The sequence below is a fragment of the Hyla sarda genome, chromosome 4 (assembly GCF_029499605.1).
Source record: "Hyla sarda isolate aHylSar1 chromosome 4, aHylSar1.hap1, whole genome shotgun sequence".
NCBI lineage: Eukaryota > Metazoa > Chordata > Amphibia > Anura > Hylidae > Hyla > Hyla sarda.
The window spans coordinates 167,260,791-167,277,067 of record NC_079192.1 but is presented as its reverse complement, the minus strand read 5'-3'; the positions used below and the strand labels follow the sequence as shown (position 1 = coordinate 167,277,067).

At 42.9% G+C, this 16,277-nt stretch overlaps 1 protein-coding gene across 1 annotated transcript in view; it reads right to left on the bottom strand.

The window, feature by feature from the left end:
- The window catches only part of TRIP4 (thyroid hormone receptor interactor 4), a 47,319-nt gene that overhangs the window by 14,436 nt on the left and 16,606 nt on the right, over nucleotides 1-16,277 (bottom strand). Inside the window, exons 6-9 of the mRNA XM_056572656.1 lie at nucleotides 7,418-7,532; nucleotides 3,571-3,786; nucleotides 2,419-2,539; nucleotides 450-622 (exon numbers count right to left, since the gene is read on the bottom strand). Coding sequence (XP_056428631.1) covers nucleotides 450-622; nucleotides 2,419-2,539; nucleotides 3,571-3,786; nucleotides 7,418-7,532 — 625 coding nt within the window. The remainder of the gene's footprint in view (nucleotides 1-449; nucleotides 623-2,418; nucleotides 2,540-3,570; nucleotides 3,787-7,417; nucleotides 7,533-16,277) is intronic.

Below are 16,277 nucleotides of genomic sequence, written 5' to 3'. Positions count from 1 at the left end.
TCATCTTCGGACAACCCTTTAAAGGTCTTTGGTAAGCTAAAGGAATGAGTCAGCACTTGTTTTTTTAACCAGTGACATGGAAACAAGTTTACCATGCTTATGTCGCCATCCATTTAACTCTTGTAGTGTTCCCCTGTGTAATGAAGTTGTAAAATCACTAGAGCAGCCACACAAAAAAGGGGTTGGGCAGGGTTTACTGACAAAAAGTCAGGACACTTCACTAGTAATGGAATGCCCAGCAGACACTTTGCATATAAGCTCTTACAGCATGTGACAGAAAAAACCTAAATTTCTCAGTTGTACTACCAATATGATCAACAAAATAGATATGGTTAAATTTGCTTCATGTCGTCTTTCTAGTGGTGTAAGCAGTTTTTGTGGTGTGAAATGTGATGACCTATTCTATTTACTGGAACAAAAGTAGGAGGGAACGCAGACACGTTCAATACCTTTTAATTCCAGCAACAAGAAGTGAGGCCCATGGCTGGTGCATGCTCAGACACATGCCCTGATCACTGATCTCCTGCAGTTCTCTATCCTGTATTCGGAGTCTGCTGCGCTCATCTGTATCTTCCACACCAATCTTCTTCCTATTTGTTGTAGAACTCACCTGATCAACCCACTAAAAAAGACAAGAGAAGAATACTTTCAATTTAAACAGAAAAGCAGTATTATTAGGAAACACGTTTCTGGACATGGCAATGTTACAGCAGAATATTTTACATCCCTAAAAGCTGGAAGCAAACCGCTCTGTACACTGTGCTGGGTTACTGCCATTGAAGTAAATGAGAATGGAGCTGCAGTAACTAAGCAAAGCACAATGTACAGAGCTGTTGGCTTCTGTCTCTTTCTCCAATGTATGGTGCAGCAGCTCTGGCAAACAGATGATCTGTGGGCAGGTGTCGGACCCCCATCAATCACCAATTAAATAGTCCCAGAAAACCCCTTTGAACAGCTGTGTTAATATATAGCTTGTGCAAGGTTCTATAAAATACTAGGTTTAGATGTTCCTAATCTTTTTTCACAACTGCCTATGCAGAGCTGGGTTCATTGTTTTCTATTACCACCTAATATGGGACATTCCTTACCTGCTCCATAAGAAAAGGTTTTAAAAAGGGGTATTTCAGCATTCACAAAAATAGTTAAAGAGCTGGGGCCTTTAACAAAAAACAAACAAAAAAAAAAAACACAACTATATATTTTTACCTATCCTCGGTAATGCTGTGGCTCACATTTTCTGGATAAGTGCTTAGATCAGGACATGCCCATTCAACCAACCCCTTGCTTAGATAGGACACCAGAGACAGGCTGAGGCAGCAGGTTATGCTTCAAAAGGAAAACAGTGAGCTTGCTCCCCCCACACTAACCAGCGGTACTGGCTGGTAGTGTGGGGGACGTTGAATAGAAGAGAAGTACTTCAGGATGCTGAAGTGTTGAATAGGTTCTTGTGTATCATATGGTAAAGTTAAGGGGTAATGCGGGTTGCTAAGATTTTTACAATTTCAGGTCTGTATTAACTGACAGGACTGTACTGCCGCTGGTCCCCCGGTGTCCCGGTATCTCCCTTGCTGCAGTCTTCTTCCTGGTACAGTCGTGGTAAGCGCGTCACACTGCCCGTGAGCAAATCCCTGGCCAAAGCCGGTGATAGACTGAGCGGCAGTGTGATGCAATCAACCACAGCACTGGTCGCCTAGGCTCAAGGCATCACACTGCCGCTCAGACTGTCGATGCGGCCAGGAATGTGCTGACATGCATTATGACGCGCGGACCACGACTGGACCAGGAAGAAGGCGGCAGAAAGGATCGAGATACTGAGGCAATGGGGGAGCGGCGACTAGTGTGCCTCCAGTTGTTGGAAAAACTACAACTCCCAACATGTCCAGTAAAAAGGTCAGTTGTCCGGGCATGCTGGAAGATGTAGTTTTGCAACAGCTGGAGGCCCCCTGATTCAAAAACACTGCTCTACTGTCTCATTAAACATGGACAAAATGTTGTCAAATAGTAGACAGAAAGCTTTCTAACTGATTATGCTGCTAAAATGATATGCCAGTACAGTAATGAGGAACTACCCTATCGACTAATGGTATATGACCGACAAACCTAATTTAAGAGATTGAAAAGCATGTTTGGCACTGCTGTCTTATACATCTGTGTGTGCCCAGACACAGCCATCTGCCTGGAACAGACGCACTCCCCTCCTGGGCATGAGTTTTGAAGTATTGGAATTTCAGAACAGTATCCTGGATCTTTCCATGATAAACTGTACCGATCCCAGCAGTGTTAGGTGAAACTTAACTGCCATTTGTTTATCGATTTACTGCAGTAAAACAAAATCTATAGCAAAAAATACTAGATTAACAGGTAAATCCATTACATTTCTACTAATACATGAGACGTATTTTTCCTCAAGCAGCATACCATTGGTGGTGGAAACATCAAGGATGGATTCAAAAGAATGGAATCTTGTGTATTCTTTCCCGAAATTCTCGCTGGCTTTGCTATTGTGCCAGAGTTGGCTGCATGTACAGCCTCATCAAACCTGTCAGAACAAGGAAATATGTCTTAATCCCATTGAAAGGCAAATTAGATTGTCATTCAAAAAATATCTGATATATTGAAGGAGATCTATCAAGCTCTGTAGATTTTTCAGCATTACAAAGTTGCACGTACGACTTCCATACATGCTGCGACTTTTTGTTCTTTGCTTATTCCAAGGCACATTTCTGAAATCTGCTCACATAGTAATTTTTGTTTACTTAGCAGTGGTCATGTATTTATCAAATGCGATAGTCGTTATTTATGAAGAAAAAAAAGTTGCATCTCCATTCAATAGTAGCACATGTATTCCAGGTCCAGCCTGGCTTACAGAAAAGGAAATTAACATCCACTTTAACAACTGTTCTTGTTCTGCATCATGAAACAAAGCTACTACATTAATGTTAATTATAGAAAAAAAATTAATTATATAACTAATAACTTAATTTTAAGGCTGAAAATACACACTGCACACCTTGTTAATTTTAGGACACGTACATGCTGGCATACCCACTAAATTTTAAAATTAATGTTGTGTTAAAATAGAATAAGACACAAAATAATTGTGTAAGAATTTTGACAGACTACGTAAATAACCCATATGTAGCACTAACATTTTTCCTTTAAAAAAAAAATGAACATCCATAGTAATACAGCTTCATTCACATTTTGGGGTGGATAACGTACCAAGCCGTTTTTTTTTGTTGTTGTTGCTTTACTACTGTCAACGTGCCTGTTTGTGCTGTGCTGTCTTCTTTTCTGACGTAAACTCCGGCCTCAGTGCAGCGACGCAAGACTCCGCCCACCAATGTCACAGAATGCGGGCTCACAATGAAACAAAAAAGCCTCCAGAGTACGGATATTCATGGTGCGGCATAGCATATTTTTTATATATCTCTTTTATTTTTGAGGAGGGTGGATGTGTTGTTGCGGGATAGTTGGAGTGCAGCTATTTAGTGCCAGGCAGACCAGTCAGGGTGTCACATGATGCAGTACGCAAAACTCAGTTTAATTTATAAGAAAACATATCCTTACCGCTTGTTATACTCAGCCATGTCTCCTCCTTCATCTATAACTTTGCGTCCTGCAAAGTCTATAGTAACCTTGCGAGAAAGCTTAGAAGCATGACGTAGCTCTTGCAATTCCTGTTCTTTTTGGCGAAGTGCCTCACGTTCTGCCTGGGACAACCACTGGTTGGAATCAGTGGAGAAGTAATCGGACTCATCATCAATCACATGGGTGCGTCGTACACTGGATGGTACACAGAAGGAAAAAAAGTGTTAAAATCAAAATGTGTGGAATGAAAGATGTAGGTTACAATATAGGGTAACTCCCTTGCTTTTTGTAGCTTTTTACTAGATAAAGAGCTGGAAAACACGATGGGGGACGTTTAGCAAAGGATTTAGAGCCTTTTTTTGCTTTCAAAAGTTGCACAAAAATTTGCTTAGGTGCTAATGCGACTTTTTGTGCGACTTTTGAAAGCAAAAAAAGGGCTCTAAATTCTTTGCTAAATTTCCTCCATCATGTTTTCCAGCTCTTTATCTAGTAAAAAGCTACAAAAAGCAAGGCTAAGCAAAAAGCTACAAAAGAGCTTACGAAAATAAATGTTATTTTTCACTTTGCAGTGGTCAGGGATTTATCTAGTGCAAAAGTTGCACAAAAAGTCGCAAGCCCTCCAAAACAGCGTAAATGTAAGCCAGCCCGGAGCTGGCTTACAAAACGGCATTGGAGAGCAGATTTTTATATTTCCCGCTGGCAGCTGTGATCACGGCTCCATTGGGAAATATGATATAAATGTACAAAGGAGCTCGGGCTGGCGTAACTCTGCAGCCGCCTGGGACTCCCGCAGCCAGGCCAGGAGATGTGTACGAGCCGTACCTGCCATCCCTCAGCACTGCGGTACACGCTGAGAGATGGCAGGGATGGCTCCTGCACATCTCCCGGCCCGGCTGTGGGAGTCCCGGGGGGGGGGGGGGGGCTGCAGTGTTGGGTCAGCCTGTGTTCCTTACCACAGCGCCACAGACTTTACTGTAATTTCAAATATGAAATTACAGTGATTTTCTGATCATCGCCAGACGGCCAGGGAGTAGAGCCCATTACCACTCGCTTCCCTGGGTTACACCACTACAACTCCCAGCATGCCCTTACAGTAAGGACAATATAAGTTGTAGTTGTGGGGCGGGTGACAAGCTTGTCACCTGCCCTCTGCTGCACAATTACAACTCCCAGCATGCTCTTACTTTAAGAGCATGCTGGGAGTCGTAGATGTGCAGCGGGGGCGAGTGAACAAGCTTGTCATCAGCCCCCTGCCGCACTACTACAACTCCCAGAAGTCCTTTGCTGTAAGGGCATGCTGGGAGTTGTAGTTGTGGGGTGGGTGACAAGCTTGATACCGTCCCCCTGCTGAACAACTACAACTCCCAGCATGTCCTTACTGTAAGGGCATGCTGGGAGCTGTAGTCGTGCGGCATGGGAGATGCGCGGGCGGGTGACAATAAATGTATTAACCTATTTTTTTGGAATGCGTCAATGACCAGTGTTTTTTTTTCCTTTCTGTTTAACATTACTAAAATGGTTAACAAATGGTTGTGGGGTAGTTTTTTTTTTGTGTTGTGTTTTAATTTTTTTTTTAAGCCTGGGCTTAGAGTTAGCCCCAAAAACAGCTAGCGCTAACCCCCAATTATTACCCCGGTACCCACCGCCACATGGGTGCCGGGAAGAGCCGGTACCAACAGGCCAGAAGCATCAAAAATGGCACTCCCGGGCCTAGGCAGTAATAGGCTGGCGTTATTTAGGCTGGAGAAAGCCAGTAACAGTGGTCGTTGCCCACCCTGGTAATGTCAGGCTGTTGCTGCTTGGTTGGTATTTGGCTGAAAATAAAAATAGGGGGAACCCTATGCGTTTTATATATATATTTTTTAAATATCTAACTATTTATTCCCCCAATTTTTATTCTCAGCCAAATACCAACCAAGCAACAACAGCCTGACGTTACCAGGGTGGCCCTCCCCAGCCTAAATAATGCAAGCCTGTTACTGGCTAGGCCCAGGAGCGCCATTTTTGATGCTCCGGGCCTGTTGGTACTGGCTCCTCACGGCACCCCTGTGGAGGTGGGTACTGGAGCAAAAATTGGGGGTTAGAGCCAGCTGTTTTTGTGGCTAACGCTAAGCCCAGCTTAGTAACAGACTCAGTCTATTAGAAAGCTTCCACTACTAAACCTGTCAAGAAAAAAAAAAAAAAAACAACACGTTTAAAAAAATATCTCTAGTTAAAAAAAAATAAAAAAAACACTCCCTCAAAAGCCCTCATTAACAATTTTATTAACATTAAACAAAAAATAAATAAAAACGCTGGTCACTGTACTACTTCGAATCTAAAGTAATTCGCAGGATATACGGATCTGAAATGAGAAGTACAAAAAATAAAATAAAAAAAATGGGTTAGTACACATTTAGGGGAAAAAAAGTGGTTAAAAAAAAAAAAATTTTAAACCATATATCACGCAATTTTTCCAAAGCTGCATATTTGCATTCTGAAGTCATTTATTGGTTTCTGCTTATGTGTGCTAAAAATATATGGTATTCAAAAGTGATTTATTGGTTTTTGCTTATGTAATCCGAATTTATCAGCCCCGTGATAGCATAATATATGTGTCACAGATAAGCAAAACCAAAAGCAAGAAGAAAATGCCTACAGAACTCGCTTACCAAAGCAACGATGATAAATGTCCCCATATATATTTATTTTAATGATCAATCATAATAAAACTACCTGCCATAATGTCTCAGGTGTATGGGGAGTTCTTTGGCTCTCAGCAAGGCAGCTTGCAGTGTGTTAGCAACCTATCTTGAATCCCAGGCTTTCTGAGACAAGTTAAGAAGTGGCTCTTCACTTTTTGATAGCGGGTCGCATGATCATACCTTGGTACTGGAAGACAACTGTGTTGCCTTCAATAGTTGAATGGTTAGAGGAGCTAAAGGGTATTATGCACTTGGGGGAGCTTATTGCAAAGGAACATGACTGGTCCGCTTGTTTTATTTCTGTGTGGTTCCCTTGGCAACAGTTCATGGACCAGCAGATCAAACTACATAAGAGACATGTTCCCTTTAAAGGTGCAAGGTGGGGTGTTTGTAAATATGCCTTGCTTTCCCAGCACCATGCTACAGATGTTTGATCGGATTGAAATCTGCAGAATTTGGAAACTAAGTTCTATTCATTTGCTGCCTATTATATACCTTCTATTGACTGGCGACATTTTCACAAGATAATCAATGTAATTTACTTAAAGGGGTATTCTGGGCAAAGACATCTTATGCCTTATCCAAAGGATAGGGGATAAAATGTCTGATCGCGTGGGGCCTGCCACTGGGACCCCAGCGATCTCCCTGCAGAACCTGCATTATATGCAGGGCTGCATCTCCAGTTTCGGAAACCTGAAGACGTTGCGTCACGCCATGCCCCCTCCCATAGACATGAATGGAGGAGGCATGGCGTGACATCACGGGTTGGTCACACGTCTTCAGTTCTGGAAACCCGGAGGTTTTCGAAACTGGAGACAGCGCCGCATAAAATGCGGGTGCTGCAGCGAGATCCCCCACGATCTCCCTGCAGCACCCGCATGCTATGCACCATCATGCCCACTCCTGACGTCACGCCATGCCCCCTCCATTCAAGTCTATGGAAGGGGGCATGGCGTGACGCCACGTCTTCAGTCCCGGAAACCGGAGTTTTCCGAAACTGGAGATAAAGCCCCGCATAAAATGCAGGTTCTGCAGGAAGATCGCAGGGTTCCCAGTGGCGGGCCCCCCACGATCAGACATCTTATCCCCTTATCCTAAGGATAACATCTCAAATAATATTACAGTTTATCTAGAAGTAATACCTGTTCTTATCATATTCTAGGAGCTTGTCACGATGTTGCATGGCCCTTTCTAAACCTACTTTAAGACGCATTTCTTGGTGTGGTAGGAGATCCGTTTTCCCACTTGTTTCAGCACCTGTAATTAAAAAACATCCTTTAAAGAAGATGTTATACAGGAACTCACACAAGACTTCTATTAGTATGGAGAAAAAGTTGTATGCAACAATCTGAGGAACTGACATGGTGGGACATTTTGCAATATTTACCAGGTCCCATGCAACTTTTCCTACTAATGCAATTTGCTTGTAACAAAAGTATCACCTTAACCACTGCCTACAGAATTGTACAGAAGTATGCCCGCAAAAAATAAAATAAATAGTAGCATAATAAAAAGGGCATCTGTATGTTTAACAAAAAAGGCCAGCTTCTTACATGACCGTGTGCTCAGCGTATCACCGGCTGCAGCGATGTCCTGCCTCGGTCGGCGATAGGCTGAGCGCCCACGGTATGGGAAAAATTCATATCGTGCAGGAAAATAATTTGGTATTCGTATGAACCGGTATACCACCCAGAACTACAGATGGGTATATGCTCTTGCCACTAGGAGCCGCTGACAGTAGGAAAAAAAGTCATCTCGTCCCTGGCAGGATATATCCGCCCACCAGAATTGTGGTAATCCGTTTTGTCACAAAGCAGTAGGAGAAGCCATCAAAGAACAAGTCCGAAGGACCCAAGAAAGAATCATGCATTTAAAAAAAAACAAAAAAAAAAACACACACAACCGGAAAAGATTATCCGGACCAAAAGTGAAGAAATGGGTGGGTGTGGTGTCCCCCTAATGAAGGCTATGAGAAAAATTTTACGGTGAGCACAAAAAAAACAAAAAAATAAATAAATAAATCTCCTTTTCTCGGTTGCTCTTCATTGGGGGACACCTATACAGATGCAACGTACCAAAGCAGTCCCCCAGGGTGGGAAAAATAACCACCAGAGAAAGGGAATCAGTCCAGGCGAGACCCCAGACCAGAGATAACCGGGGCCCAGAAACCGAGCTCACGGAAGATCCCCCGTCCATGGAGATGGACTAGGATGCCAAATGAAGGAATCATCCTCTGCAAAGACCCAAGACACCCGGGCCAAATAGAGAGAGACAAGAAAAGGTCAATGAGGAACCCAGATGGGCCGGAATCATCCTGGAAGCAGATAGGAATCAAACTCCAAGGAACAAAGCCGGGAGAGCAGTGTACGCCTGAGCAGAAGGCGAGCACAGGAGGTGGAAACTAGAAAACCACAAGAAAAAAAGAAATACAGAAACAGTCTCTAGATAGGTCTTGTGCATGAGAACAAAGACCTGAACAGCTGCAGATCCAAAACCCCTGTCCCAGGGTCCCTCCAACTCTGGAGGACATGGACCCCAAATAAAGAAGAAGAGAAACGCCTTAAAAAGGTGCATCCCGCAAACTGGAGAGAGCTACAGGGAAACTGGAGGCACCCGAGTAACCTGAACTTTTTAAATAAATAAACATTTTTTATTAACAGGGAAGAAGTGAGGGGAGCAAGGCACCCTGCGCTGGGAGTGTCTGCAAGGTCCCCAAGGGAGAAAGGCAGGACGCCCACATCATAGTGACAGAAGAAAAAAAACACAGATGTGCAGCCCCAGGAACAGTGACGGTACGGAGCAGCATGCTTAAAAGCGCCTGCTAAGACACTGCACAGCACCGAGGCTAAGGAATAAGAACGGGCAGGATAAGAAGAGCACCCGCCGGGCCACAGCTCAGGGAGGCCGACGAAGCCGCTCTGCTACAGAGCAGATGCCGACCCCCGCAAGGTGGCGGGGCGGAGCTGAACTCTGCTGGAGGAGCACAGCATTAAGGCTACGGGTAGCGCCCACCGGTCGTAAGAGGCCGTGGCAACCTGGAGGGGAAGCGCTGCCTGGCTTCTCTGTTCTCGCAGCCATATGACGTCCTAACCCCCATAACATCCAGATAACATGCTGGCACGGGGGAGAAGAAAGGAGTCGCCATGCGTCGCCATAACCCCCGGTGGGGGTAAGGGAAGCCACATAACAGAAAGCTGTGCAGAGGTGATCAGGGATGAACACTTGCGGAGGGAGCTGCTGCAAAAGGGACAGCAGCTATCCTAGTACACAGAAACCCAGCCCCACCAGGGGACCTGAGCGGGCCCCACACATAAAGCTCCCAATAATGGACAGAGTCCCTTTTTTTTAAAGAAGGGGGGGGGGTACATACCCCGGCATCTTCAACCAGCTTATGGCCACGCTGCATCATACCAGGCTAAGATAGCAGGCTGAGCAGGGGCAAGTTGGGGACCCAGACCCAGGGTACAACTTCCAGGCGCTGGCTGTTGGCGATAAGGGGTTCACAGCCCATACTCATGTTCTGTGCCCCTTTGTCACGTATGGGAGAACAGATAGCGCCATACTCCTGAACCCCCACCTGAAAAAGGGAAACAAAAAGGAGATAAAAACCTGAATAGACATCCCTGACTAGAAAATGATTTTAAAAAAAAAAGACCAGGTCGGGGGAGCTCCCAGACCTGTGTCTTGCCTCCTTCTGAAACTAGCTAAAATGGATTACCTTACTTCCAGTGGGGGGGGTATATCCTGCCAGGGAGGAACCGACTTTTTTCTTAGTGTCAGCGCCTCCTAGTGGCAAGAGCATACACCCATCTGTATAGGTGTCCCCCAATGAGGAGCGACCAAGAAAACGTGTTTACTAGCTCCCTGTTTAACCCCCTAAAGACACAATTTTTCATTTTGGCACCTTATTTTTCCTCCTCGCCATAATGCTTTCAATGTTTAACCTACAGACCCATATGAAGGCTTGCTTTGTGCACCACCAATTGTACTTTGTAAAGACATAGCTCATTTTTAAACACAAAATAGACCGTATATGAAGTGATCAAAAATCAGCAGTTCCATTTTTTGGTATGCTTTTATGTTTACACCAATAGCCATGCGTTTTTTTTTGTTTTTGTTTTTTAAATCAACTGGTGCCAGAAAGTGAAACAGATTTGTAAATTACTTCTATTAAAAAATCTTTACCCTTCCCTTTAGCAGCTGTTTGCTACAGAGGAAATTCTTTAGTTTTTTGTAGTCTTGTCTACAGTGCTCTTTGCTGACACCTGATGCCCGTATCAGGAACTGCAAAGAGCAGAAGAAAATCCCCATAGCAAACCTATGCTGCTCTGGACAGGTCCTGACACAGACAGAGGTGTCAGCAGAGAGCACAGTGGACAAGACAAAAAGAAATTCAAAAAGAAAATAACAGCTGTATGCTACAGGGGAAATTAAGTACTGGAAGGGTAAAGATTTTTTTTATAGAAGTAATTTACAAGTCTGTTTAACTTTCTGGCATCAGTTCATTTAAGAAAAAAAAAAAAAAAAAAAAAGTTTCCATCCACCGGAGTACCCCTTTAACGTTATATTTTAACAGTTTGGACACTTAAAGATATGCCAATATCGCATATATGTTTATTTTTGCCATTTATAGGAAAAAGAGGGGGGGGGGGGGGGAGTAAAACTTTAGGGAAGGGGCTTATTTACATTTATTAACTTTTTTGGGACATTTTAGTCCCTAATTTTATTACCCACAGATGACCATTATATGCAATCTTTAGATTGTATACACTAAACAATGCTGTGCTATAGCACAGCATTGATCAGTGTTATCGGAACGCTATTACCACAGGCTGCTTGCCGTGTTGGAGCGCAGATTGGAGGAAGCCTCGTAAGAGACCACCGCCCAATGTTCCCATCTGATTGGGACCAGGCAATTTTGCCACTATGGTCACGATCAGCTCCCTGAGCTGTCACTATTTTTTTATGTTTTAGATGCTGTAATCAACTTTCATTGCGGCATCTAAAGAGTTATTGCCAGACAGCAACCTGATAGCTGTGTGTCCTGGCTGCTGATCGAAAACCAGGAGCCACCGCTTATGGAGCTGAGCCCTTCTAACTACAGAATAACCCCTTACAGACAGCAATTTTAATTTTTTCCTTTCCCTCATCATAATTCTTAAAATTTTTCACCTACAGACCCATATGAGGGCTTGTTTGTTGCGCCACCAATTGTACTTTGTAATGACATCCCTCATTTTACAACAAAATCTATAAAACAAAAATAAATAAAAAAAACACATTATCTTTATTCTGCAGGTCAAAAATAATAACAATACACAAATATATGTTGTGTTTTATTTTACTACTTTAACCCCTTAAGGACTCAGCCCATTTTGGCCTTAAGGACTCAGACAATTAAATTTTTACGTTTTCATTTTTTCCTCCTCGCCTTCTAAAAATCATAACTCTTTTATATTTTCATCCACAGACTAGTATGAGGGCTTGTTTTTTGCGCGACCAGTTGTCCTTTGTAATGACATCACTCATTATATCATAAAATGTATGGCGCAACCAAAAAACACTATTTTTGTGGGGAAATTAAAACGAAAAACGCAATTTTGCTAATTTTGGAAGGTTTCGTTTTCACGCCGTACAATTTATGGTAAAAATGACGTGTGTTCTTTATTCTGAGGGTCAATACGATTAAAATGATACCCATCATTACATACTTTTATATTATTGTTGTGCTTAAAAAAAAATCTAACTTTTTAACCAAATTAGTACGTTTATAATCCCTTTATTTTGATGACCTCTAACTTTTTTATTTTTCCGTATAAGCGGCGGTATGGGGGCTCATTTTTTGCGCCATGATCTGTACTGTTTTTTGATACCACATTTGCATATCAAAAACTTTAAATTAATTTTTTATAATTTTTATTTTTAATAAAATGTATTAAAAAAGTAGGAATTTTGGACTTTTTTTTTCGTTCACGCCGTTCACCGTACGGGATCATTAACATTTTATTTTAATAGTTCGGACATTTACGCACGCGGCGATACCAAATATGTCTATAAAAAAAAAAATTACGCTTTTTGGGGGTAAAATAGGAAAAAACGGACGTTTTACTTTTTTATTGGGGGAGGGGATTTTTCACTTTTTTTTTACTTTTACTTTTAAATTTTTTTACATTTTTTTTTACACTTGAATAGTCCCCATAGGGGACTATTCATAGCAATACCATGATTGCTAATACTGATCTGTTCTATGTGTAGGACATAGAACAGATCAGTGTTTTCGGTGATCTTCTGCTCTGGTCTGCTCGATCACAGACCAGAGCAGGAGACGCCGGGAGCCGGACGGAGGAAGGTGAGGAGACCTCCGTGCGGCGTTATGAATGATCGGATCCCCGCAGCAGCGCTGCGGGCAATCCGATCATTCATTCAAATCGCGCACTGCCACAGATGCCGGGATCTGTATTGATCCCGGCACCTGAGGGGTTAATGGCGGACGCCCGCGAGATCGCGGGCGTCGGCCATTGCCGGCGGGTCCCTGGCTGCGATCACCAGCCGGGATCAGCCGCGCATGACACGGGCATTGCTCCGATGCCCGCGGTTATGCACAGGACGTAAATGTACGTCCTGATGCGTTAAGTACCACCTCTAGAGGACGTACATTTACGTCCTGCGTCCTTAAGGGGTTAAAAACAATAAAAAAATAAAAACATTTTGCAAGAAAATAACTATGCTTAAGCCATAGAGGATATGCGACTTATATGTACATCACTGTGCCCTGGTACTTAAAGGGGTACTCTTTCCCTAGACATCTTATCCCCTATTTGGGCCATGGTAGTGACGTCAAGCCAATCTCCTCCATTCACGTCTATGGGAGGGGGCGACCACAGCAATCACACCCCCTACCAAAGACATAAAGGAAGGGTGCATGGCATGAAGTCACAACCATGGCCCCCCCAAACCCGGAGTTCTGAACATAAATCTTTAGAACGCTGAGGTGTCGGTGTAGTGAAGAAAACTGTGCACTACTGTAGAGGAATGTGACCCCCCCCCCCCCCCCCAGGGACACAGTTTACAGCCCGCTCCCTCTGACTCCATCCCCGCTACCCTCTCTCAGGTGAACAGGGTTTCTACACTGCTTAGACAGACTGTGGAGCGCAGCCAGGTGAGCCACAGCAAGACATTGTTAAATATTGGCACATTCATAAAGCATACCTGTTATTTCTATGTGTCTAGCCTCTGTATTTGGCTCACAAATCCCTCTTCTGCTTCTCACTCATTCTGGCATCCACTGTTCTGGAAGGAGCAGGAGCATGACCAAGGCAGGCAATGAGCCCGCCCTCACCATGCATTCATTTTCTCCCTACATCTGCTGTGCTGGTCTCTATTAAATCACTGCAGGCTGCTCTGTAACCCCCTGCTCTCTGTTTTCAGATAGGAGTTTCATAGACAGGACAGGAGTGAGCATAGAGGAGGGATAGTCCCGCGCCTCACTCCATGGACTGTGTCCCTGCCAATAATAAAGCTAGAACAACGATGATGCTGCAGCCGGACAAGATTATGTTCTGTCACCCATAGTGATGTTTTTTCATAAGCCATAATTTGTATAAAAAGGAAACAAAATGTTCTTATGAATACTTTAGAAAGGTTAATGTGATGGCAACGTTTAAAAAAAAAAAAAATAATAATAATTTGATTCCAACAGTGCCCATTTAGGGAAACCAATCACTCATCAGCTTGCACATTCCCCTGGAGATGTGTGGATGATATTGATGAATTTATAGGGCTAGAAGATCAATCAGGGCTTCTGAAGGCTCAGCAAATCAGTGGCCATCACAAAAATCTGTGCCTGTTATCTGCAGCATTTTGGCCCATCTAAAAGGGCCCTTAAACTATCTAGTGTAAGTTTAATCTGTTTAACCGCTTAATGACATCGAACGTAAATGTACATCATGGTAAAAAAGTAAAAGCTTCCCGGCAGCTCAGTTGGGCTGATCGGGACTATCGCGATAAAATCGTGATGTCCCGATCAGCTAGGACGTGAGCGGAGGCCCCCTTACCTTGCTCCGTCGCGTCCGATCGGCGTTTGATTGCTCCAAGCCTGAGCTACAGGCTTAAATGGGCACTGTCACCAACTTTATTTTTTTATATGTTGTAGTACTTATGTACTACAACATATCTCTAATATACTTTTATTATTTTTTTTTTTCATTAAAAAGGTTTCATTTACATTTAAAAACCGGCTACTGAAAAAGGACCGATTTTGAAGTGGCAATCAGTCCTTTTTCAGTTAGGCTGCACTCGCTCCCTGCCTGTCAATCAGACAGGCGGGAGCGAGCGCATTGGCTCCCCGGCCACTGGCTGGGAGGCCACTCCTCCCGCACATCGCCGCCTCGTTGCCACCGCTGTCCCTGCACGCCCGCTGCCGGACTCTGCAGTAACTGCAAGTGTAATGAGTGAACGGGGTATGCGGGGCGGGGCGGGGGGGGGGGGGGTAACGGGCTAGCAAAAAAAAAATAGGATGGTGGGAGCTACCCTTTAAGCAATCAACCCCCTATTACGCTGATCCATACAAAGCTATGGCTTTGCAGGGGTCAGGGTAAAAGATCAGTGTGGGCAGTGTTATAGCCCCCTATGAAAGCTATAACACTGCAAAAAATAAAGTTAAAAAGAAAGTTAACAAAGGTCATTTAACCCGCCTTTACCCATAAAAAAAAAAAAAAAACTGTAAACAAAAATAAACATATGTGGTATCGCCACGTGTGGAAATGTCTGAACTATAAAAATGTATTGTTAATTAAACCGCACAATCAATGGTGTACGCGCAAAAAATTTCCAAAGTCCAAAATAGCGTATTTTTGGTCACTTTTTATATCAGAAAAAAATGAATAAAAAACTATCAAAAAGTCCGATCAATACAAAAATGGTACCGGTAAAAACTTTAGAACATGTTGCAAAAAAATTAGCCCTCATACCGCCCTGTAAGCGTAAAAATAAAAAAGTTATAGGGGTCAGAAGATGACAATTTTTAACATACATTTTCCTGCATGTAGTTATGATTTTTTTTCAGAAGTACGACAATATCCAACCTATATAAGTAGGGTATCATTTTAACTGTATGGACCAACAGAATAATGATAAGGTGTCATTTTTACTGAAATATTTACTGCATAGAAACGGAAGCCCCCAAAAGTTACTAAATGAAATGTTTTCAATTTTGTTGCACAATGAATTTTTTTTCCCCATTTTGCTGTGGATTTTTTGGGTAAAATGACTAGTGTCATTACAAAGTAGAATTGGTGGCGCAAAAAATAAGCCATAATATGGAATTTTATGTGCAAAATTGAAAGCGTTATGATTTTTAGAAGGTGATGAGGAAAAAATTAAAATGCAAAAACGAAAAAACGATGAGTCCTTAAGGGGTTAAACGTACTAATTTGGTTAATAAGTTTGAGTTTTTTAAAGTGGTACAATAATAGAAAAGTATGTAATCATGAGTATCATTTTAATCGTATTGACCCACACAATAAAGAAAATCTGTCATTTTTAATGTAAATTGTACAACGTGAAAACGAAACCTTCCAAAATTAGCAAAATTGCGGTTTTCTTTTGAATTTTGCCACACAAATAGTATTTTTATGGTTGCACCATACATTTTATGGTAAAATGAGTGATGTAATTACAAAGGACAACTGGTTGCGCAAAAAACAAGCCCTCATACTCGTCTGTGGATGAAAATATAAAAGAGTTATGATTTTTAGAAGATGAGGAGGAAAAAAAATGCAAAAAAATGCCCGGTTCTTAATCCCTTGCCGCAAATGGACGTTCATTAACGTCCATCTGCGGCTCCCGACATATGACACGCACTCAGCAGGTGAGCGCGCATCATACCCGGTGGGTCCAGGTTGCTATAGGAAACCAGGGCCCACAGCTAATGGCGGACATCGCCGATGTCCGGTATTAACCCTCTAGACGCGGCGATCAAACTTGATCGCCGCATCTAAAAAG